The sequence below is a fragment of the Bubalus kerabau genome, chromosome 2 (assembly GCF_029407905.1).
Source record: "Bubalus kerabau isolate K-KA32 ecotype Philippines breed swamp buffalo chromosome 2, PCC_UOA_SB_1v2, whole genome shotgun sequence".
NCBI classification, from domain to species: Eukaryota; Metazoa; Chordata; class Mammalia; order Artiodactyla; family Bovidae; genus Bubalus; species Bubalus kerabau.
This window is the reverse complement of record NC_073625.1, coordinates 190785642-190807728: the sequence shown is the minus strand read 5'-3', so window position 1 is coordinate 190807728 and position 22087 is coordinate 190785642. Positions and strand designations below refer to the sequence as shown.

General features: G+C 54.2%; 1 protein-coding gene across 1 annotated transcript in view; it reads left to right on the top strand.

The window, feature by feature from the left end:
• Positions 1-19846, top strand: part of TSPEAR (thrombospondin type laminin G domain and EAR repeats) — a 182433-nt gene extending 162587 nt beyond the window's left edge. Inside the window, exons 7-12 of the mRNA XM_055569798.1 lie at positions 211-437; positions 3031-3217; positions 4171-4400; positions 16155-16342; positions 18686-18787; positions 19693-19846. Coding sequence (XP_055425773.1) covers positions 211-437; positions 3031-3217; positions 4171-4400; positions 16155-16342; positions 18686-18787; positions 19693-19846 — 1088 coding nt within the window. The remainder of the gene's footprint in view (positions 1-210; positions 438-3030; positions 3218-4170; positions 4401-16154; positions 16343-18685; positions 18788-19692) is intronic.
• The last annotated feature ends 2241 nt before the right edge of the window (positions 19847-22087 follow it).

Genomic DNA, 22087 nt, shown 5'->3' with positions numbered 1-22087 from the left:
CCCTGGGGGCTCTGCAGGCCCCAAAGCCCATTTCAGGGACCAGAATCTCCTTTGCTGGGCCTCCAGGTGAGGGTGGTATAGGACTTAGGGACACTCGCCTGACCTCATGCTAAGGGTCATGGCCCAGGGCCCTGGGGTCACTCCCGGATGTCGTCCATCAGGGCTTCTGCTCTGGGAAGCCTTAACCAGTCTCCATGTCTCTATCACAAGCCAAAGAAAAGCTGGATTACGTGGAGGAGCATCAGAGACTATTCACGAACTCAGAGACGCTGGGCATCGAGGTCTTCGTCATCCCTGAGGCCGGGCTCTTTGTAGCAACCGCCAACCGGAAAACCACATCCGCCATCTACAAGTGGACTGATGGCAAGTTTGCTTCGTACCAGAACATCCCCACGCACCAGGCCCAGTCCTGGAGACACTTCACGATCGGGAAAAAGGCAAGTTCACGTGTGCGACTGTGTCAGTTTTATCTTGGAAAAATCCACAAAGTCCGAGGGTTGGGGCTCCTTAGGTAGATTTTGGGCTTCCCTGGTGGCTCAGATGTTAAAGAATCTGCCTGCAATGTGGGAGACCCGGGTTCAGTCCCTGGGTTGGGAAGATCTCCTGGAGAAGGGAATGGCAACCCACTCCAGTATCCTTGCCTGGAGAATTCCATGGACAGAGGAACCTGGTGGCTACAGTCCATGGGGGTCTCAAAGAGTTGGACATGACTGAGTGACTTTCGCTTTATGTAGATTTTATGGGAAAAAGCATTTCTACTGGTTTCAGAGCCTCATACAGGTTCTAAATGGCTTTTGAATCAGACACACCTGCATCTCTTGGTCTGGAATGTGACTGAAAAAATCTGTTCCATATCCTACAAAATGGACACAAGACCGCTGCTGAGACATTTCCCACTCCATGCAGACCTGCCACTGCCTCCTCAAAGCTCTGAGATAATCTGACCTAAGTTCAGTTCAGTTCAGCCGCTCAGTCGTGTCTGATTCTTTGCTACCCCATGGACTGCAGCACACCAAGCTTCTCTGTCCATCACCAACTCCCGGTGCTTGCTCAAACTCATGTCCATCCAGTCAGTGATGCCATCCAACTGTCTCATCCTCTGTTGTCCCCTTCTCCTCATGCCTTCAATCTTTCCTAGAATCAGGGCCTTTTCCAAGGAGTCAGTCCTTTGCTTCAGATGGCCACAGTGTTGGAGCTTCAGATTCAGCATCAGTCCTTCCAATGAATATTCGGGACTGATTTCCTTTAGGATTGACTGGTTTGATCTCCTTGCAGTCCAAGGGACTCTCAAGAGTCTTCTCCAACACCACAGTTTAAAAGCATCAGTTCTTTGGTGCTCAGCTTTCTTTATCTGACCTAAACGGGAGTGGAAATGGGGCTCCATCCTGGCCTCCCTCTATTGGCCCCATAAACATGGGGGACACATGCTGTCCTGATGGAGGGGACAGGTGAGATGGTGAGGGCTGGACCTGAGACCTTGGATGGGAGAGCCTGGCAGGCAGCCCCCTTCCTTTCACCAGGACTGTGTTGAGCAGTAGCCCAAGGGTGGGACTGAGAGGGTGGCCCCCTTGAGATAGGCATTTCCTTCCCAGCTCCTTCTAGTCCTCCACTCCAGATGGCAGGATCCCTGGGCCCCTCCCAAGCCTGCTCTCAAGTCAGTCACCAATGTGCCCAGTTCCAGCCCTGCACACCCCACCCCCAAGGCCCATGCAGTGAGGACAAATCCCTGTTTCTGGTCCCTGCTGACTGTCAGGGTCCTGAACTCCAGGGCAGCCTGGTGAAGGAGTGACTAGCTCTCTGGTCTTATGGTTGATGACATTTTAAAGATTTTTACTTTTTCCTAATAAAAAATAACTTTATATCAAAAATTTGGGAAATTCAGAAAAATAAGAAAAATCTGTCAGGTCCCTTAAGCAGACAGAGGGTCCCTGGGGCTGCTTCAGCCACAGCAAGTGAGCCCCTCACCTTAGGCTTCCGGCTTCTGTCACATCACATGACCCGCCACCTGGGCCTCTGGGTTGTGTCACATGCAGGGCGTTGCCACATGGTCCTCAAGTGTGTGATACACACGTGCTTCTTGACGGACAGCAGGGTGATAAGATCTCTCCTCCTTGTCTGAGTGATGAACATTGCTGTGCATAAGGCTTTCCCTGGGATTGGGAGATAGAAACAGAGATAATAGGCTGGTAGACACAGGCCTGGCTACGGGTCTTAGAGTAATTAAGATCTGGAGTCAGTGCCGCGTGCTGGGGCCTGCCCAGGGTGCCAGTCCTGGGCTCGGCCTCTGTCCCGGGGTTCATCCTCTGTCTCAGAGCTCAGCCTCTGTCCCAGAGCTTGGCCTCTGTTCTGGGGCTTGACCTCTGTCCCGGGGTTCAGCCTGTGTCCCGGGTTCATCCTCTGTCCTGGGGCTCATCCTCTGTCCCAGGGCTCAGCCTCTGTCCCGGGGCTCGGCCTCTACCCTGGAGTTAAGCCTCTGTCCCAGGGCTCGGCCTCTGTCCTGGGATTAAGCCTCTGTCCCGGGGCTCGGCCTCTGTCCCGGGGTTCATCCTCTGTCTCAGAGCTCAGCCTCTGTCCCGGGGCTCGGCCTCTACCTCGGGGTTAAGCCTCTGTCCCAGGGCTCGGCCTCTGTCCTGGGGTTAAGCCTCTGTCCCGGGGCTCATCCTCTGTCCCCGGGTTCTGCCTGTGTCCCAGGGCCCGGCCTCTGTCCCAAGGCTCAGCCTCTGTCCCGGGGCTCGGCCTCTGTCCCGGGGCTCATCTTCTGTCCCAGGGCTCGGCCTCTGTCCCGGGGCTTGGCCTCTGTCCCGGGGCTCATCTTCTGTCCTGGGGCTCAGCCTCTGTCCTGGGGCTCGGCCTCTGTCCCAGGGCTCATCTTCTGTCCTGGGGCTCAACCTCTGTCCCGGGGCTCGGCTCTACCCCGGGGTTAAGTCTGTGTCTCCGGGCTCAGCCTGTGTCCCAGAGCTGACTTTGAGAAACCCAGAGTGCCGGCCCCTCGCTCAGATGATGAGAACCCTGTTCTGGTCCTCTCCCCAGATCTTCCTGGCTGTGGCTAATTTTGAGCCGAATGAGAAGGGTCAGGAGTTCTCGGTCATTTACAAGTGGAGCCAGAGAAGGCTGAGGTTCACGCCATACCAGAGGGTCCCCACCCACAGTGCCCGGGACTGGGAGGCCTTCGAGGTGGCCGGCGAGCACTTCCTGGCCGTGGCCAACCACCGGGAAGGTAGGGGCCATGGCCTTGACTCTGGGCTGGGGCGTGATCGCCTGCAGCGTTCAGTGTATTTCATTAGAAATGTATAATAAACCTCACCTGGCCTGCATCCTCAGGCTCTGCTGTATGACAGTGGCGTCTGAAGGTGGACACACCTGAGCACCCTCTCACCTGTTCAGGTGGGAGGGGTCCCTGCCCCCATCCATTCTGGGCACAAACTCTGTGAGATGCAATGGGTACGTGGGGATAGGCCTAGGAGGGGCTGGGAAACATGGCTTCTGGGCCAGGTGACTGCCCCGAGTGACCGCATAAGCCCTTTTGGGTGCTATAACTTGAGGGGGACAGGACCTTGGGGGCAGCTGGCCCTGCAAAGTGTCTCCAGCCTCTGCAAGTTCCAAGGCTCAGAGTTTACCTGAGTCTACAACCTGCCAGGGGGGAGCTCTGTGGGGAGCTAGGGAGGAGACCCCACTACCACTCATGGGCAGAGGGTCCCCAGAAGCCTGCTACCAGGTACCTCTGAGGACAGTAAGTGTTCCAGGAGAGGCTGGCCCAGCGGGGTGTGTGTTGGGGAGTGGGAGGCCCTAAGGAGCACAATGTGGGGAGAAGGCTTCCAGCCCACACAGGTCTGATCTCTGGGGGGAGGGAGCATGAAGGGGAAGGCAGGCAGAGTGAAGGGTGAGGCTGAGGAGGGGATGAGGAGTCCCACCTTCAACACAGTAGATAATCACAGGGGTCTGGAGTCCCCCAAAGGCTGGGCCACCGAGGATTCTCATGGGGCACAGAGGCAGGAAGGTTACGTGACAGGTAACATGGCTGGGGACCCGGGAAGAGTGCAAGATATCAGGGTCCAGCTAGACTGGACTGGCTACAGGGCCTGGGGCAGGGTCCCGGGGGGCCTGGTCCCAGGGCACTGGCGTGAGGCTTCAGAAGCCTGTTTCCCTCCCTCAATGCCGCTCGGCTTCCAGGAGACAACCATAACATTGACAGCGTCATCTACAAGTGGAACCCGGGGACCCGGCTCTTCGAGGCCAACCAGACCATCGCCACTTCGGGCGCCTACGACTGGGAGTTCTTCACGGTGGGGCCCTATGCCTTTCTGGCCGTGGCCAACGCCTTCAACGGCACATCCACGCGGCTGCAGTCCCACCTGTACGTGCGGCTGGGCGGCTCCTTCCAGCTCTTCCAGTCCTTCCTGGTGAGGACCCTGCACTCCCCACAGCACCCCCCGACACACACACCCTTCCCACCCCCAGGCCTGTCCACACCAGGCACCTCCCCAGAGGTCAGGTGAGGGAGCCTGCAGACAAGGTGGAAGGGCTTCCCTGGCACAGAGTTCCCACCAGTACCTGTGCTCAGATGAGTCCCCTGACCCCCGGTGGGCCCCACAGTCTAACCTGCCTTTATGTGAGTGTCAGGCTCTTGTCCTGAGGCAGCCAGCAGCTGGCCCCTGACATGGCCAGCTATGGGGACAGCACTGTTCACCTTCTCTGAGATCTTGTGTCCCTTAGCTGGTTCCAGCTGTTGTGGGCTGCCTGGCAAAGCATCAGACTGAGGCAGCAAGAGGCTTTATTAGGTGGGGCAGTGCTGAACACCCCGGTGAACCATGTGTGTACTGACCAGTCCCAGGCAAGTAGGCAGTGTTGGCAGCCCCTCCTCAGGCCCCACCGTGGACTAGGATGATGATATAGGGTCCAGACCCTCCTCTGCCTTCCCTTGCCCTCCTCCTTCCAGGCTGCCTGGCTTGTCCCTCTCAGTGTCAGACCCCAGACCAAGCCCCCATGTGCTCAGTTGCTAAGTCATGTCCAACTCTTTACAACCCCATGGACTGTAGCCCACCAGGCTCCTCTGTCCATAGGATTTTCTAGGCAAGCATACAGGACCAGGTTGCCATTTCCTACTCCAGGGGATCTTTCTGACCCAGGGATCAAACCTGAGTCTCCTGCATTAGCAGGCAGATTCTTTACCACTGAGCCACCTGGGAAGCCCAAGCCCCCATGGATGACTAAAATCAACAGTCGAGGTCTGTATTTGCACCGTCCTGGCCAAGTCATAAGCTCGTTCTTGCAGAGCCAAGGGTGCGTTTTGACCACTCCCTTCTCAGTGGCGGGCTGGGACAACCTCCGGGCCAGCCCCTGGGGACAGGCCCTGCATGCAGGTCAGACTCTCCTTCCATGCCACAAGCCCACCACATGGCTTACTTCACACATGGACCCCAGGTGCTGCACAGGACACTTCCACAAGTTCCTAGTTGCTTCTTCCCATATCCCTCCCTCCCTCCCCTTTCCTTTGTGGGGGAAGAAAGCCACCATCTCTGCACATGGTAACGTCCCCCGGCTTCTTGCTGGTCCTCCCTGTCCCCAGGCTCCTGTGAGCACTGCGTCCTCAGTGCCTCCTGGGTTTCCACCGTGTGTGGCTGCGAGGTCTCTGGTCAGCATGTGTCCACGAAGAGCCCTCTTCTCCTGCAGCCCTTTCTCCTGGGCCCTTCTGCCTGTGCCATCCTGGCCAACTGTCTCTAGAGCTGACAGTGGTCCCTTTTCTGGAACTTGCCTTTACTGCCATCTTCGGCTGGAGCCACCATGTCCAATTCTGATCTCCAGTGTCCCAGTTGACCTCAGGTTTTTGGGTGACACCTCAGGGACACCCCTTCCAGGTACTCCCCCATGCTCCCCAGCGTCCCTGCAGCTGAGCTGGGTCATGTGACCAAAGTCAACCAATGGGTGTAGAGCAGAGCAAGCCCACATCAGATCTGGACTGAGAGGTCACAGCACACCCCTCACCCTCCGCAGCCACATGGGCCACATGGCCTGATGGCACAACCACAGGCTGGGGGAGCCATGACCTCGCCTCAGTGAGAACCACCATCTGTGGCAGGAAGTGTGCACGCTTGTGGTGGCCGTGTCCCTCGCCCTGCCTGATAAATGGTGTACAGGATTTTAGGGTAGAAGTCATTCCCTTGAGAACACGGAGGGCAGCCCCCAGCCTCCCAGGACCCAGGGGTGCAGTGACCCCCCCTGCCCCCCCGAGCGCCCTTCCGGTGGCCTTCTCTGCCCTCGGTGCCCACAGATCTCTCACAGTGGCTCCCTGTGCCTCCTGACTGCTTTGTCTCAGTGCCCTTTCAACTTGAAGCTGTGCTTTTCCAGGCCTGGGAGATTTCCTTGGTTTTTCTTGATCATTCCATGCCCCACCCCACCCCGGCACACTGGTTAGAGGGCTTTCAGATCTCCTGTGTTGAGTTATCTTTTCAACCTAGACTCTTTCCCTACCTTTATTCTCCAATCGTGTTGATGAGCATCGTCTCATAAAGCTAATATCTTTCTAATATCCAAGAACTCTTCCTCTTCATGCCATTCTATATTTACTCTATAAATGCAGTATCTTCTTGAATACTTTTGAAGATCATTATAGTTTTAAAATATTCTGGTTTGTTTCTAGACTCAGCTCGGTTTCTTCCAGTATGAGTGTATATATATGTTTCAGCCTGACTCTCATGTTCCAGGTCCTTTATCACACGTCTGGAGGACCCTTTGTTTTCTGTTGATATTTCCTGTCGAGCATGGCAGGGGGCAGCATTGTCACTGGTGGCTTGTGCCCCAGGGAGCTGGGGGTCTAGTTGAGGCCCTTGATGAGGTGCCATGATGACGACCTTCTAAACTGGCTTTTTGTGCAAACGTAGGAGACGTCTATGCGATTGCACAGACTCGGACACGACTGAAGTGACTTAGCAGCAGCAGAAGCAGCAGGAGAGGTCAGATAGGATAATAATCTCCAAGCTGCACTCCCCAACCGGCTGCAAGAACCCTCTTCATGTCACATGCCTGGTGTGACAGCCCAGCTGGGGACCTGTGTGGTTGACCAGAAGGCTGTGTGCTGGGCCTCTGTGCTTTCTGGACACCATGGGGAAACACTCAGCCTGACTCTCTCAGAGCAATGTTCGTTTCTGCCACTGTCTCTCATTCAGGATGTCTCAGATCCCTTCCAGGTTCTGGCCCATCTCCTTGAATGCTCCCCAGTATACTGGCTCCAGAGCTGTGAGCCCCTGAAACTCTGTATTTTCAAGCAGCATCCAGATCTGGCTCCAGTCTGTGTCCAGCCTCACCACAGGCCTCGGACACAGGGCATCCTCAGAAGGGAGACTGGGCCGAGGGGCAGAGACAGGCCCAACTGAGCCAGGATGGGGGCCATCTGAGCTCCATGCCCTAAACCAGAGCCAGCCCAGGGGTGTGACGCTGGCCGGAAGAATCAGCCAGAAGTGCAGGGCGGGGGTGGGGGTGGGCAGAACCACAGTGGCTGCGAGAGGGTGCATCTCCAGCCAGTGGGCAGAGCTGTGCCGGGATCTGACTCTGGGGGCTGCAAGGGGGCACTGCTGCTCCCTGTGCCCACACACCCGAGGACCCTGCCTTCTCCAATGAGCCGAGTCTCTTCGCACCCAGTGACTCCCTCAGTGCCCACCAGATCCCATTTTCATGTTCTGCCAGCTGTTTTTGTATGCTGTGTAAATCCTCTTAGGTCCTGAAGATACCTTCATATGTTTGCACTTGGTTTGGAGCTTTGCAGCATCTCTCATGGGCTCACATGAGTTTGAAGCAGGAGTTGAAGTTTGAAGTGTGTGTGGAGAGGTGCCAACTTCGAGGGGAGCCCTTTCTGAAGGGATGGCCAGGCAAGGGACGCAGGCTGCTGGCATTTGTGGCGCTGTGCACACGGGCAGCGCTGAGAGGGGCACCAGGTGGGTCCCTCACTGGTAGGGTGAGTTCAGCTCATGAGGAAGGCTGTGCTTATGCTGGGTCTGCAGCCCAGGGGTGCATGGGAGACTAGCTGTCTACCCTGAAGCATTCCCCGGCAACCCCTTCCAGACCTCCCCACCTCTCTCACCAGGATCCTACAATCTTCCTTCAGGTGGCAGACCACTTCAGGCTCCAACCCTTTGGCCTCACCATCTTGGACCAAAGAAGGTGGAAGCTGGGTGTATCGGAAGGATGAGACTTCCGGCCTCCAGCTGCTGGGACTTCTGCTCCCTGAGCTGTCTGGCTGTGGGATCTGTGGTTACACTCATCACGTGTAGACCTGGAGAGGAGGGGGTGGGGAAGGGGAGGGGGCAGCAGTGGGCCAAGACTAGGGGCTGTTGCTGGGAGGAGCCACTGGCAGAAATGAGAACCAAGGGCAATGGGGTATTTCTGGCAGGGTGTGGGGTGAGGGCTGACAAGGTTTCCAAGAAGAGGGCCAGTGAAGCCCCCTGGGAAACCACTTATCAGGGCAGGGGAAGGACAGGAAGAGGAGCTGCCAAGAGTCATCAGTGGGTTTGAGGAGACAGAGAATGAAGCTGGGGTTTGTCAGAAAGGCAGTCTCCACCAAGAATGTGCATGCATGCTAAGTCACTTCAGTCATGTCCAACTCTGTGCAACCCCATGGACTGTAGCCTGTCCGGCTCCTCTGTCCATGGGATTCTCCAGGCAAGAATACTGGAGTGAGTTACCATGCCCTCCTCCAGGGGATCTTCCCCATCCAGGGATCGAACCCAGTCTCCTGCATTTAGGCAGATTCTTTGCCTTTTGAGCCACCAGGGAAGCCCCAGGAATGTAAATGTCTGCAAATGAAGGAAGCAGCAGTGTGTAAGGAGAGTGTTGTGAGAGCGCCCCCAGTGGTCAGCCCTGGAAGGGACCGGCCAGTGTGCTCACCAGGGCCAGGGCACTTCCTCCTATGCTTCTGGTTAGCTCTGTGAGGCTGGAGCTGGCAGTGGACCAGGCAGCCCAGGGAAGAGCAAGGTGTGGAGGGGTCGCTATACCGGGGGAGAGCTGGAGGGCACCCCAAAGTTGTCCAGGGAGTGTGCTGCCCCCTGCAGTCTCCCAGGAGGAGGCCCCTCTCCTACCTCAGCCAACTGCCCACAATGTCAAGGGCTTAATCCCCCAGGGTCCTTTGGGACCTGCCTGCCTTCTCCTGGCGGTGAGCCTGGTCCTCCCTCCCCAGGCACTCCAAGACCTGGGTTCTTTGCTCCATCAAAGCCAGAACCCAAGAGCCTCCTGCCCAACAAGCAATCTGCTGATCACTGGGAGCCCACCCACCCTCTAGGGCACTGTCAAGGGCTCCAGGTGCTCTGGCTGCCAAGTCCCAGAAGCACCATCCTCCCTCGAGGTACTCCAGGCCCAGGCAGGCGTGATGCCAGGGGATTCCAGGGCAGGGCTCGGGGGAATTCCACTCAAAGAAGGGCGGGAAGGGTCCACCCAGCCCAGCAGGTGCCAGGCTGCCTTGCTCCGGTGCCAGGCAGGGCTTGGCAGGGCTGTTTGATGTGGGAATTTCTTCTTCTCTCCCTGACGTGTCCTTAATGCGCTCAGAATCCAGGAGTGGCCTGACAGCGGGGCCTCAGGCCAGCTCACCCCTGCCCAGGCTGGTGCAGCCCTGGGCTGGGATTCTCCCCGTTTTACTTCCGAATGGGAGGAGCCCAGCCTCTGGCTGAGGGCGCAGGTGCGGGCCCCAGGCTTCCAGGGAAGCTCACTGCCAGCCAATGACTGGCAGTCAGGCGGGCCCCTGCTGGACTCTGCCAGCCCCCGGCGAATAAAATACAGGACGCCTATTTCAATGTGAAGAAGAAAGCAATGGCAACCTACTCCAGTACTCTTGCCTGGAAAATCCCATGGATGGAGGAGCCTGGTAGGCTGCAGTCCATGGGGTCTTGAAGAGTCGGACAAGACTGAGCGACTTCACTTTCACTTTTCACTTTTCACTTTCATGCATTGGAGAAGGAAATGGCAACCCACTCCAGTATTCTTGCCTGGAGAATCCCAGGGACAGAGGAGCCTGGTGGGCTGCTGTCTATGGGGTCGCACAGAGTGGGATAGGACTGAAGAGACTTCGCAGAAGCAGCAGCATTTCAGTGTGAAAACCAGATATACAACAAATCAGTTTTTAGTAAAAGCGTGCCCATACACACAGACTGAAACATCATTTTAATCTGAAACTCAAACTGAATGAGGCACCCTGCACTTGCGGGCGCCCCCACCCCACTGGGCACACAGAGCAAAGAGGCGAGAGCCCCTCTAAGCCACGCCCACCTGGATGCTCCTCCCCTCCCCAGCCGCTGACCACGCTCCCGTCCTTCCCCCTGGGCTCGGGCCCTCTTCTCCCATTTCCCAGGCCCAGACATCCCCTTTTACCGACCCTTGTCTGCAGGCCAACCCCTTCTTGCTGGGGCTCAAGACCAGTGAGCTGAGGGTGGAGTGGCTCGGGGCTGAAAGGAAGCTCTGGTAATCTGGGGGAGACCCCCTTCTCAGACCAGCCCTGGCCGCTTGTTCTGTGTGGGTGTGTACATGTGGAGGTGTGTGCATGTGGGTGCTTGCAGTTATGTGCACATGTATACAGATGCATGCGTGCAGGATTGTGTGTAAAATCGCATCCATGCAGGTGTGTGCACGTGTATACACAGGTGCGTGCAGGTATGTACTGCGGTGGTCTCATCAGCAAAGGATGGGGCAGAACCGGCGATTCACAGTCTGGCCACTCCCGTGGTTTCTGCGACCTGGTTGGGCTGGCACGTATGTGTCACTCTGCACACTCTTGTGGGTCTCTAACGTCGGTCCTCTGATAAGGCTGGAGGCCCCACGGGCCCGAGTGTCCCCCCAGCTCGGAAGTTGCGGCGTGGCCCCAGGGGACAGAAATAGTGCCACCTCCGAGCCGCGGTGAGGAGAGGGTGCTAACCCAGGAAGGCTTCAGCGCAGCTCCTGGTCCGGCAGGGTCGGCGACGCCAGGTGCCCTGGTCCCTGTCCTTGTCCTGTGAGTCACTCTTTTAGCTTGAGCTCGCTTGTTTCCGACCCTCGGACGGGCCCAAGAGTGTTTCTCTGCCCACCCTCGCCCGCGGGGCGGGGGTGGGGTGGGGTGGGGGAGGCGGTGGTGTCCCGAGCTCCGCACACCGGGCGGTAGAACGGGCAGCCGCGCCCTCTGCTGGACGTGGAGAGAACACCAGGCGAGCGGCTGAGCGGGTACCGGACCCGCGGGGACCAGAGGCCGCCGCTAGGCGGATTGCTCAAGCCGGAAAGGGACCTCCGAGGAGGGGTAGTCCGCAGACCCGTCCCCCGCCGTTCGGAGTAAAGGAAAAGAGAGCACCTTCCCACGTGGACTGGGCATGCAATTGTCCCTCCAGCGTCGCTGGGCATCGCGGTGACCAGCTCTGGCCGGCCAGGACTACCTACCTCGGGGTAGGCACGGTGTCCCCAGGAAGCAGCCGGGTCCAGAAATTGATTGCTGTGTGGCTTCTAGGCTCAATTCTTTGTACGACCTGAGCTGTTTCCAGATTTTCACTATTATGAATAATTCTACAAAAGCATCTCATACATGGTTTTCTGTGGGCAAATTGTTTTTACTTTTCTTGAGTAAAAACCCAGGAGTGGAATTCTAGGCCATGAGGTAGGCGGATGTTTAACTTCTGAAGAAATTGCCAAGCAGTTTTCCAAAACAGTTCTACCATTTCATACATTCCCCAAAACAGCGTGAGTGCCAGTCATCCCACACTCTAGCCAACACCCGGTTTCGTCTGTATTTTTAGTCTTACTTACAAGGTGTGAAGCAGCACCGCAGTGGTTTTTAAGTCACAGTCCCCTGGTAACTAACAATGGCACACTTCCACCCACCTGCTGGTTTGCCAGAGTCCCTTTTGCAAAATGCATATTCAAGTCTTTGCCCATACTTTAATTTTTTTGCCTTTCAGTATTGATATGTAGGAGTTCCTTATACATCAGGTATAAAACAAGTTCTTTGTCACATACATAGCCTTCGATCCCATCTTTTTTGTATTAATTCAGTTTGTTGTGTAATTGTGTGCTTCAGCAATCGCAATATACATGTTCAACTTACTGCAATCTATTTTTTATTGGAGTATAGTTGCTTTACAATGTTATTTTCTGCCGTACAAGGAAGTCGATCAGCTGTGGTACACATATATCCCTTCCCTCTTAGACCGCCCACCCCATCCCACTGAACTAGGTCATCACGGAGCATTGAGCTGAGTTCCATGTGCTATACAGTAGCTTCCCACTAGGTATCTTTTTTCATGCATGGTGGTGTATATATATATCAATTCTAATCTCCCAGCTCATCTCACACTCCTCTGCCCCATCCCATATCTACACTACAATCTATTTTTTATTTTTTAATTAACTGTGTGTGTGTCAGTTGCTCCGGAGAAGGCAATGGCACCCCACTCCAGTACTTTTGCCTGGAAAATCCCATGGACAGAGGAGCCTGGTGGGCTGCAGTCCATGGAGTCGCTAGAGTCGGACACGACTGAGTGACTTCACTTTCACTTTTCACTTTCATGCATTGGAGAAGGAAATGGCAACCCACTCCAGTGTTCTTGCTTGGAGAATCCCAGGGATGGTGGAGCCTGGTGGGCTGCCTTCTGTGGGGTCGCACAGAGTCGGACACGACTGAAGCAACTTAGCAGCAGCAGCAGCAGTGTGTGTCAGTTGCTCAGTCGTATCTGACTCTTTGTGATTCCATGGACTGTAGCCCGCCAGGTTCCTCTGTCCATGGAATTCTCCAGACAAGAACACTGAAGTGGGTTGCCATTTCCGTCTCCAGGGAATCTTCCCAACCCAGGGATTGAACTCAGGTCTCCTGTACTGCAGGCAGATGTGTTACTGTCTGAGCTACTAGGGAAGGCCTTGCGTTAATATGTTCAATTCAAATTTAAACATTTTTTAAATTTATATTGGAGTATAGTTGACTAACAATGTTGTGTTAGTTTCGGGTGTACAATCTATCTTTGAATATAACCTTACAACTACATGATCTCATTTATCCTTACCTGTCCATTGGGCTATTGGGAGCATGTATAAACTCACATGTCTACTTAAGGTACGAGCTCCACAGCTTGTCCTCTTGTTTGCTGTAAACAGTGAGTTGTCCTGACACCCAGCTCACCACTGCCAGCGCCCTCTGCATGCTTCTTGCAGACTCTGCTTCTTGTGGAGTTTCACCCTCTCTAGCTTCCTCCAGGACTGCTTGCAAAGCAGGTCTGCTGGCAGTTCATTCTACCACTTTTATCTGAAAGTGACTTTACAGTGAAGGATGTTTTCACTGGTTGTAGAATTCTGGGTTCATGGTTTTCTTTCATTTCCTTTAAAGAAGTTTTTCCATTGACATCGAGCTTCAACTGTTTCTGATGAGAGGTTGGGTACCATTGGCACCACTGTTTCCCTATAGCAAATGTCTTTTTCCTCTGGCTGCTTCTGAAATCTTCTCTATCCTCAGATATTCAATATGATGTGTGGAGGTTATGGGGGGGTTGTATTTATTCTGCTTGGGGTCTCTGATCTTGGGTCTGTGGTTTGGTGGTTTTAATCATATTTGGGGAAATTTTAGCCAACATTTAACTTACATTTTTTTCTGCCTTATTCTCCTTTCCTTTCCTTCTGTGATCCAATTACACGCACATTGTTGTTGCTGTTCAGTCACTAAGTCATGTCCAACTCTTTGTGACCCCATGAACGGCAGCACGCCAGGCTTCCCTGTTCATCACCATCTCCCAGAGCTTGCTCAAACTCATGTCCATTGAGTCAGTGATGTCATCCAACCATCTCATCCTCTGTCGCCCCCTTCTCCTCCTGCCTTCCATCTTTCCCAGCATCAAGGTCTTTTCCAAAGAGTTGGCTCTTCTCATCAGGTGGCCAAAGTATTGAAACTTCAACTTCAGCATCAGTCCTTACAATAAATATTCAGGGTTGATTTCCTTTAGGATTGACGGGTTTGATCTCCTTGCAGTCCAAGGGACTCTCAAGACTCTTCTCCAACACCACAGCTCAGAAGCATCATTTCTTCAGTGCTCAGCCTTCTTTATGGTCCAAGTCTCACATCCATACATGACTACTGGAAAAAACATAACTTTTATTATATAAACCTCTGTCAGCAAAGTAATGTCTCTGTTTTTTAGTAAGCTGTCTAGGTTTGTCCTAGCTTCATGCACTAGACTGCATTATATTATCATTGAGGCTCTGTTTACTTTCATTGTAAACATCCCCCCCTCTTCTGTGCTTCAAATCAGATAATTTCTATTGGTGTATCTTCTAGTTCACAGATTCTTTCTTCTGGATTGTCTAGGTAGCTTTTGATCCCATGCAATAGATTTGTGAATACAGGCATTTTGCTTTTCAGGTACAGGATTTCTATTTGCCTCCTTTTAGAGTTTTCATAACTCTCCAAATCTCCCCACCTTATTGTTGATTACATACATATTTGCCTATAGATTCTGATCACAGTTACTATAAAGTTTGTATCTGTTCACTCCAGTATTTGTGCTGTGTCAACCTATTTCTACTTGCTGTTTCTTCTCCTGATCATAGGTCACATTTACCTGCTGGTTCCCCTGCTGTCTAACTCTCTGATCAGTTCCACCAGCCGCTCAGCTGTTGTTTGTCCCTGGGTCCCTGGGGTCCTGTCCCCTGTGTGTGCACTTCAGGAGCTAAAATGGACTTGAGAGAAGTTAATAAGGAGATACTGGGGCCTCCCCCTACTGGGAGTCCCTCCTTCCTAGGCTAGTCTCCTTTGGTTTCTAGACATTCTGCAAGCCCCAAACGCTAAGCTTGGGTCTGGACTTGTCTGGTTCTCCCCTTCCCCATGTACTCCCACCCCAGCGTCCCAGAGATGCTGGTCATAAACCTCCTTTTATTTACATGTGGGCCCGTGTGTACGTCAGCTCATACAGTTCAAGGTCTGTGCCCTGCAAGTCCGCTGCCTCCACTTGAGTGCCAAGCCCATATGGCACAGGACCAGGAATGTCCTCAGAGGGAGAGTCAGACAAACGTGTTCAAGGGCCATCATCTCCCCTCCACTTTCTGCCTGCCCTTGGCCCTTCTCCAGAACCTTCAAGCAATTGTGTACATTTTTAAGTACTGTATCCAGTGCTTAGTCACTTCAGTCGTGTCCGACTCTTTGTGACCCCATGGACTATAGCCCACCAGATTCCTCTGTCCGTGGAATTTTCCCAGCAAGAATACTGGAGTAGGTTGCCATTTCCTTCTCCTATTGTATCCAGAGTTTATGATTATTATCAACAGGAAGGTCAGTCTTTCCACAAGTATCACAAGTCAAAAGTCAAGAGGCAAAACATTTAAAGACAATTTCAATGCCAAGTGTCCATCAGAGCTTCCGCAGCCCTCACCTGCTTGTGGGAACAGACAGAGTCAACCCCTTTCTGCTGACACAGGAACTCAGACCCCAGCAGCCTCATCAGGCTGTGGTTTGGAGTCCTCAGGAGCTTTTGCACACTGTTCCACCAGCCACAGGCCCCTGTTTCGGGGAGCTGCTGTGTTATCCCCCCTCCACTGAAGCTGCCGTCCGGTGTGGTCACTCCTTTATTTCTCAGAACAGGGATGGATCTGGACTGGTCTGGTCCTCCCCTTCCCCATGCACTCCCAGCCCAGCATCCCAGAGATGTTGGTCATAAACCTCCTGGTGGGCCCACGTGTAAATCAGCTCATGCAGTTCGAGGTCTGCAGCCAAGGCTTGGCAGCCGGCCATTCGTGTAAGTCCAGCCCCATGGGCCCATGCACACCTCACCCTCCAGGTTGATGAGTGATTTTGGAGGAATAGCCTACACAGGATGCGGCTGTCCAGAGAGCCAAAGGAGAGCCTCGGGCCAGGGAGAGTATGTAGTAAGTAACTCTGGAGGTACCTAGATGTTGCTTCTGAGTTCATAACTGGAGCGAGCAGAGAGGGCTCCCTGGAAGAGGTGTTAAAGCAGTTGGACCTCCTCCAGGGCACACTGGGGCCTGGGAAGGGGCAGCACAGGCGCTAAGAAGCTCTCTAGGCAGATGGTCCTTTGGCCTTGGAGGAGGCTGGGAAAGGGAAGCGCCCTCAGGAGGGGCGCCTGCTTCACGCCGGGAGTGCAGGGGCTGGAGCCGCGTGGGTGGCCATCCTGAGGGTCTCTGCCCACAGCGTGCTCTCGGCTTCCCTCTCACGGTCCCAGACGTTTGGCGCCGCAGACTGGGAGGTTTTCCACATTGGGGAGAGGGTCTTCCTCGCCGTGGCGAACAGTCACCGCTACGACGTGGAGATGCGAGTGCAGAACGACTCCTACGTCATCAACTCAGTCATATACGAGCTGAACGTCACCGCGCAGACGTTCGTCCGCTTCCAGGAGATCCGCACTTGCAGGTATGCGGGCGGCGGGCGGCCGGGGCGGGGATCCAGGGGCCCGGGTCCTACGACCTCTGAGGCCGCCCGGACCGCACAGCGCGCACCTGAGCATCTGTGGGGCCGCGGTGCCCACCCCCAGCCCACAGGTGTGAAGCGGCCTCGCTGTGCACCCCGCAGACCTTCCACACGACCAACTGAGTGACCGCGGCTCCTACTGTAGCCTTGACTCTAACTGCTTTTAAAAGCTATGGCTTGTGTGCTTGTTTTTCAGAATCCAGTGTTTTTATTTTTTTAATGAAATTTGCATATGTGTACAACCATTTCCATGGTGACTTTAGAACATTTTCATTACCTTGAAAAGAAACCCCACCCCTCAGCTGTTACTGCCCTCCACAGCCCCTGGGGCCCACCAGCCTGCCCTCTGCCCCTCTGGGTTTCCCCACCTGGACATTGCATTCAGATGTGTCTGGCTTCTTTTACTTGTCATTTTTTCAAGGTTCATCCACGTTGTACCTTAGTGCCTCACTCTTCTAATGACTGAGTAATATTCCACTGTGTTTATTTATCACACTTTGTTTACTCTTCATCAGTTGATGGATATTTGTCTATTTCCACCATTTGACCAAATGGTGTGGTTCTGAAGGATTAAAAATATGCTTCACATTATTATCAGCAGACTTACTGCCCTGATGCTTTGGAAGTCATGCCAGACCTTGATTTCCTACTGGATTAAGCCCCAGCAGCTTCTGATGCAAGCCGTGGAGGCAGATGGTGCAGTCAACATTTTGCTGCAAAAGCAAGGCTGTGGGCCTTGGTTCCAGAACCAGTTACAGTTGGCAGAATGCTGCGTGTGGGACCACACGGCTGTGCTACCGGCCCCACCCATGCCACACTGCATGAAACCCCTCAGTGGGCATGGCCACAGTCACCACTTTTTCTTAATGATGAGTCACAACTGGCCATGGCTGGAAGTGGCGGAGACAGGATTCCAGATAACAGAAGAAGGAAGAGTCAGGAGCCCCAGGGCCCCCACTGGCCTTGCCCCCCTGCACATCCCCAGGTACCTCTGTGGCCATCTCATGCCCAGGGTTCTGTTGGAGCTCTAGGCCAGCGCCCTCAGTGCCCCACTGAGAAGGAACCCAGGGTGAGTATCACCCAAGAGAGTGCGACTGTGCTGTCTGAACAGGCTATAACCTTGAGGCCTCTGGATGCAGAGGCACTGGCCTGGCCTTGGGCATCTGAGTGACTCCTGCAAGGCTGCAGCCTCAGTTTCCTCATCTGGAAAGTAGGCCCGCAGTAATTAGAGCAGTGGCTGGGGACCACGGCTGATGCCCAGGTTGGCCTCCTGGGATAGACAAGGCTCCAGGATGTCCTTCCCAGAAGCCCTCTGTCAGATCCCTGAGAACTAAGATGTCTCTGAGCACAGACTCACCCTTAGCAAGTTCAGGGGCGTTTGTTTAAAACAGGATGCAGTGGTCTGTTTGCAGTAAGAACCACAGCTTCCAAATTTAGGGGGACGTCTCTACGTTAGCAGACCCTGCTGGTACCTGAACTGGAGTCAGGGAAGAAGCATGTGACCTCACAGCCAGTGTCCTCAAGTTTTCGCCTCCAGGGGGCGCTGCAGACTTTTAGGGAGTGGCCACGAGTTTAGGGCTGTTCCTCTATTTCAACCTCTTCCAAGTGAACGACTTTTGCACCCATGTTCACAACTTCACTGTTTGCTCTTGTTGCCCAGGTGTCCATAGACAGATGAGTGTGGTCCATTCTTACAGTAGAATATTGTTCAGCCTCAAAAAAGGACATCCTGACACCTGACCGCACGGATGAACCTTGAGGACATTATGCTCATGACATAAGCCAGACACAGAAGGACAAATACTTAGTGATCCACTTACCCGAGGTCCCTGGAGGAGTCAGATCAATAGGGAGAGGAAGTAGATGGTGGGGGCCAGAGGCTGGGGGAGGGGATGGGGAGTGAGTGTTTCCTGGGGACCGAGGTTCAGTTTGGAAGATGGAGAAATTCTGGAGGTGGATGTGGTGATGGTTGCATGTCAATGTGAAGGTACCCAATGCCACTAAGCTTAAAGGTCCATTTAAAAATGAATACAATAGAAATCTTTGTGTTATGTGTATTTTATTACAATTAAATGTTTTAAGTTTAAAAAGTGAACACTAATTTGCATTTCCCTGGAATAGACCAACCGGTTGTATGACTGAGGAAACTGCTCCTCCTTCTGTGGATTTTGGAGGTGGGACCTAGCCCCCTGAATCCTGAGATTAGGGGGAGAACCAGCCGGACACCAACCCCCAAGTCCCCAGGCAGCATCTCCAGGTCCTAATTCTGCTCACTTGCTCCCACAGTGCTCTGGACTGGGAGTTCTTCTCGGTGGGAGAAGATTATTTCCTGGTGGTTGCAAACTCCTTCGATGGAAATACCTTCTCGGTAAACAGTATTATTTACAGGTAAAGGCCATGCCCCTGCTAGACACCTCGGTTCAGCTGGGTGGGCCCACCTTCCCCTTGAATGACCACAGGCTCAGAGCAAGTCACAGGTCATGGAGCCCTGTGGGTCGCCTGGCACTGGGAGCACCTGAGCACGGGCTGAGTCTGGGTCAGGCCCCCAGGCCAGCTAGGTGACCACTAGCCCTGCTGGCACTCACAACTTTGGGTTCTGGCTGGAGATGCAGTGAGGGGCTACACTAATGTGAGAGTTATTAGTGTGTTATCCTATTAAATGTTTCCATCCAAGGCTGTGGTAGATCTCTCTATTTTTCACGTGTCCTTCAGTAAAATTGTACACTTCATCTTAGAGGCACCATGGCATTCTCACGACCTTCCCTTCCAGGAGTTTTCCGAGTATTGTAAGCATATGTCCATTTTCATCTGTGTATCACAATTAACTGTTGTATCTGGTCATGCAACCACAGTATCTTATTAGTTTTAATAGTTTTCTAAAGAAATGTCTCATGGGAGTTCAAGAAATATAACTATGTCTGCAAATAAAAGCGCCTTTGCCCCTGTATTTCTAATGTTTTTACTGCTGATCTAAGTTTCTCAGTTATCTAGAAATTCCAGGATGATCTTGAATCGTCTTGTACAGGGCAGGTACCCCCCTCCAGGCCTCAGTTTCCCTCTCTACAGGCTAAGGCCCCTCCTGGCCCAGCTCCTCGCGATTAGAGCCTGGGGAGGTTTTGGGGCTGGGATGCATGGCCCCTCATGCTGTGATGGTGGGAGAGGCAGGTGGGACCCTGGTGAGGGTCAGGGAGGGGTGGGGTGGGAGCCCCGGGAAGAGGGAGCAGCCCAGACACTCACTCCTCTCGCTGGGGCTGGTGTCCCAGCCTGGAAACTGACAGCATCTCTCCCCGCAGGTGGCAGGGGTATGAAGGCTTCGTGGCTGTGCACAGCCTCCCAACCTTCGGCTGCAGGGACTGGGAGGCCTTCCGCACAGCGGCCGGCTCCTTCCTGGTCTACTCCAGCGCCAAGGAACCGCTGTCCCGGGTGCTGAAGCTGAGGACGGGGTGATGGGCTCAGAGCCCCAGGAGCTAGACCTGCGTGGCCACACCCCAGAACCTCACCAGGAACCCCCAAAACCTCTGGGGAGTAGGACAAGCCTGGGAGAAGCTGTGGCTTCCAGAGCCACCAACTCGCTTTCTCTGGCCTTTGTCCAGCCACGACATCGTCACCTAGACAACCATGGTGGCCAGATGGGTGGCTCTGTGAGCATCCAAGCTGAAGACCAGAGCTGCTCCTGCAACTCTGCTGTCCTGCAGGGATTTTGCTTTAAAGGAAAAGCTCATACAAAGTTTTACCTCAAAAACAGCAGGGCCTGGTCACCTTCCCACAGCGTCCACCATGTGACCAGACACTCAGCTCTGGCTGAGGAGCCCCGACGCAGGGACCGGCTTCGTGCTGCCTCACATATTTGTACCAGCTATTTATTGTGTTCTGTCTATTTATGATGCTTCTTACAGAAAGTACTGCTGTGTCTGTGTGTTTCTGATGGGAACTAGACCCCAGCGAGCGCAGCCCAGGGCCACTGCACTCACTTGGCCATCTTGGCCTGACGTGCCCTCATGTCCCTGGTCACCAGCACGCCTCTCCTCTGTAGGAGCTTCTTCCTCCAGCCTCAGGTTTCCCACAAATGTGGTGGGGTAGGGTCAGGTCAGGAATCCCAAGCATGCGTGGCGTGGGTCCAGTCTCCTCCCTGAGGCCACACCCATGGGAGATGCCTGGCAGATGGACCCTCATGCCTCTGCCTCCAGGCAGGCCTTCCTGGTTTCCACACGGCCTTATGGGTGTGCCAGATGGACTTGGAACGCCTCCTTGGGGCCTGCACTTGCCCAGCTCCTCCCCTGTCCAACTCCTGACCCTCCACTGGGCGAGGGCTTCCAGCCTCCTGGAGATGGATGGCAGGTGTGACATGGCAACACCCTGCAAACCTGGGGAGGAGGATGGAGGTGCCATCACCACCGGGAAGTCCCCTGGGTGGAAGGGAGATCCTGCATGCCAGGAGATTTGCTGGGAAGGCCCTTGGGGTCCAGACCACAGGGCGGTAGCCAAGCCAGGCCTCTTCCATCAGCCAGGCCCACATGCTCTAGGATGGGTTGTGAGAGCCAGGACCTCAGCGGCAGCAAGGCCCCTGCTTGGTTTAATGCTCTGCTATTTCCATCTCAAATTCTCATTGGTTCTTGCACAGGATCACACAGCCAATGGGAGTCCTGGCTGTCTGTAGTCAGCTGCAGGTAAGAACTGGGCCGGCCCAACTACCCAGGAAGGAATCTGTGTGCATCTGCTCCCCCTCCATCCAGGCCAGATTTGGAGTCTCAGGACCATAACTGGGACCCTCTTCATTTCCCAAAGCAGGGATTTTTCTAGAGACTCCTCCAGGCCAGCAGGTGAACCACATGCCTTGGGGAGGCGGAGGCTGACCTTGGTCAAGGATGTCTCCTGCCTGGGAGAATGGCAGAGTGGAGGGTGAGAAGGGGTGCAGGCCAGGGGCCCTGTGTGAGAGAGAAGTCCTGGGGCTAGGATGCCCCCAGGGTAATACCACGGGCAAAGAACCCCCACCCCTTATATACACTCAGTGCTTGGAGAAAGGATGTGCCCGCATGCAAGTCAGGCCCTCCTCCTGCAGCCCCCGGGTCTCTGCTAGACCCACATCCCCTTGCTGTCACTGTCCCTAAGACCTGGCTTGGTCCCTGCCCCGGGCAGCTGGGGGCCTCATGGGCTAGGTGGGAGGGCTATGGATCTGCTGGTGCACGTAGGTTGGGCCAAGGGTACCAGAGGAAAATGTAGGCTCCCCAGTTAGCTTGAATTGCAGATAAACATGAGGAAAACAACAGAATGGGAAAGACTAGAGATCTCTTCAAGAAAATTAGAAATCAGTTCCGTTGCTCAGTCGTGTCCAACATTTTGCGACCCCATGAATCGCAGCACACCAGGCCTCCTTGTCCATCACCAACTCCCGGAGTTCACTCAGATTCATGTGTATCGAGTCAGTGATGCCATCAGCCATCTCATCCTCTGTTGTCCCCTTCTCCTCCTGCCCCTAATCCCTCCCAGCATCAGAGTCTTTTCCAATGAGTCAACTCTTTGCATGAAGTATTGGAGTTTCAGCTTTAGCATCAGTCCTTTCAAAGAAATCCCAGGGCTGATCTCCTTCAGAATGGACTGGTTGGATCTCCTTTCAGTCCAAGGGACTCTCAAGAGTCTTCTCCAACACCACAGTTCAAAAGCATCAATTCTTCGGCGCTCAGCCTTCTT